This window comes from Salmo salar, chromosome 22, assembly GCF_965601325.2.
Source record: "Salmo salar chromosome 22, fSalSal1, whole genome shotgun sequence".
Lineage (NCBI taxonomy): Eukaryota > Metazoa > Chordata > Actinopteri > Salmoniformes > Salmonidae > Salmo > Salmo salar.
In genome coordinates, this window is record NC_138312.1 from 31,044,444 (window position 1) to 31,046,308 (window position 1,865).

The 1,865-nt window shown below is 49.2% G+C and overlaps 1 protein-coding gene across 1 annotated transcript; it reads right to left on the reverse strand.

Moving 5' to 3' along the window:
* Nucleotides 1-391: 391 nt before the first annotated feature.
* LOC106583146 (vasopressin V2 receptor-like) lies at nt 392-1,613 on the reverse strand. The gene is made up of 2 exons (XM_014167002.3): nt 749-1,613; nt 392-591 (listed from the first exon to the last, which is right to left on the reverse strand). Exons 1-2 carry the CDS (start codon nt 1,611-1,613, stop codon nt 392-394), a joined length of 1,065 nt encoding a protein of 354 aa, XP_014022477.3.
* Between the last annotated feature and the right edge of the window lie 252 nt (nt 1,614-1,865).

Here is a 1,865-nt window from a genome sequence, read left to right on the forward strand (position 1 = left end):
TAGATTTGGACAATTATTCACAAAAGGTACCAAAGGAATCTATTTTCTGGACTCCACCGACATGTTGACCACACCTTGTCACAATGTCTCTCATTCCTATGTTGTCTGACAGAGGTTTTACACCCGTGATTTAGTTCCCTGTGACGCTCAGCACCAGCCTACCGCACCAACCGGCTGCCTTTATCCATTAGCGGTGGTTTACCCCCCAGGATTTGGCGCGTATTTGCGCACATACCCTACGGTCCGCTCACAATTACCCTACCTATTTCTGGCTCCATTATAGTGAGTGCTTTAATGTCCCCGAAAGATCACTTGACATATCTTGACCATGATATCGAGGGAGTAAATAGCATGGAAATAGCCCGTCATTAGAGCTGCGTATTAGAGCTGCCTATTTGGAGTCGGAAATGCTTTTGAAGCTCACGTAGAGCGAGCTGACCACCGCGGCCTCATCATTAAAGGAGTCTTTCGGACTCCGGCACAGCACCGTTTCCAGCTTCTTGGGCAGCTGGCCGCTGAAGAGCAGGTAGATGCAGGGGTTTGTGCAGCTGTTCAGACTCGCCAACAGCATCAGGATGGTGAACGTTGTCGCTGCAAAGACAATAACACACGATGAAATTACGCACAGGTAGACTAGCTTACCCAAAATCAGAGGGCGAGTAAACAATAAATCACTAGGCTACATCGACAGTCATAATTGTTGACTTTTTTTATTTAGTTATAATAAGATTGATATCCGTGTTCTTACTTTCCGTCGGCGCGTCCATGTCCCAAACAGACCAAAGCTGGACCATGAAGAACGGAGTCCAGCAGATGATGTAGACGAGCACAATAACCACCGTCATCTTCACGGTCTTGATTCGTGCTTTGGACACCCTGGCCACGCTGCTGGCTCTGGAGGGCAGTGGAAAGGCCACCCCGCTGCCCCCCTCCTGATGCGTCTTTAGATAAAGGTTGACCTGGATGGCTCGACATATTTGCACCTGGCACACCAGCACGGTCAAAATGGGTAAGACAAAGATGACCAGCGTGGTCCAAGTGATGTAGGTCTTCAGGCCCCAGGGCTGGATGAAGTCCGCCCAGCAGTCGAACACCCCGGGCGCCACCTGGACCCTCGAGAAGATGAAAATCTGAGGCAGGCCGCCCACGAGGGAGATCGTCCAGGCGACGAACACTGGGATGTTCCAGCGCGCGTGCCTCCTCTGAAACTTGACCATGGGGTTGCATATAGCCTGGTAGCGGTCAATGGTCATCACCACGATCATGTAGGTGGACGCAAACATGCCCACTACCTGCAGATACTTCACCAAGCGGCACACCAGGTCTGGTCCAATGAACCTGTCCGTAATGTCCCACATGAGCTGCGGGCAAACCTGGAAAAACGCAACCACCAGGTCTGCGATGCACAGATGGAACACGAAGACACGCATCCTGGAGACCTGTTTGCGCCGCTTCCACAGAACCAGTAATAGCCCGGTGTTCAGGATAGAGGCGCTTACGAAGATAACACTGAGCAGCGCGATCTCTACTTTGGCCAGTTTCTCATCCCTGGGCGTGTCCTCAACCTCCAGCATCATACTGAAGTTCCCGAGACTGCTGTTAAACGGGTGCATGGTTTACTGATGGAGAGCGAAGAGGAGGCCAGCAACTTTACGCACGAGTGGTCTTCTGCAGAGAAACAAATACAAAGATTCATACACTGACACAATGAGAAACTTTGATATGCAATTACACTATTGTTATGATTTACCTACCATATCTGATCTGAACTTCTCAAATAACAATACAAAGAAAGTCTGAGTGAGTAAGTTAAATTGCGTTTTATGCTAATTAAACTTCGAAATTACAATGAATAAATGCTTATC

What these genes read in the sequence shown, in the direction of transcription:
- LOC106583146 (XM_014167002.3), bottom strand. Translation starts at nt 1,613, where the DNA reads ATGCACCCGTTTAACAGCAGTCTCGGGAACTTCAGTATGATGCTGGAG. An exon ending in CATGGACGCGCCGACGGAAA is followed by an intron (nt 592 to 748) that starts GTAAGAACACGG and finishes TTGTCTTTGCAG; the next exon opens with CGACAACGTTCACCATCCTG.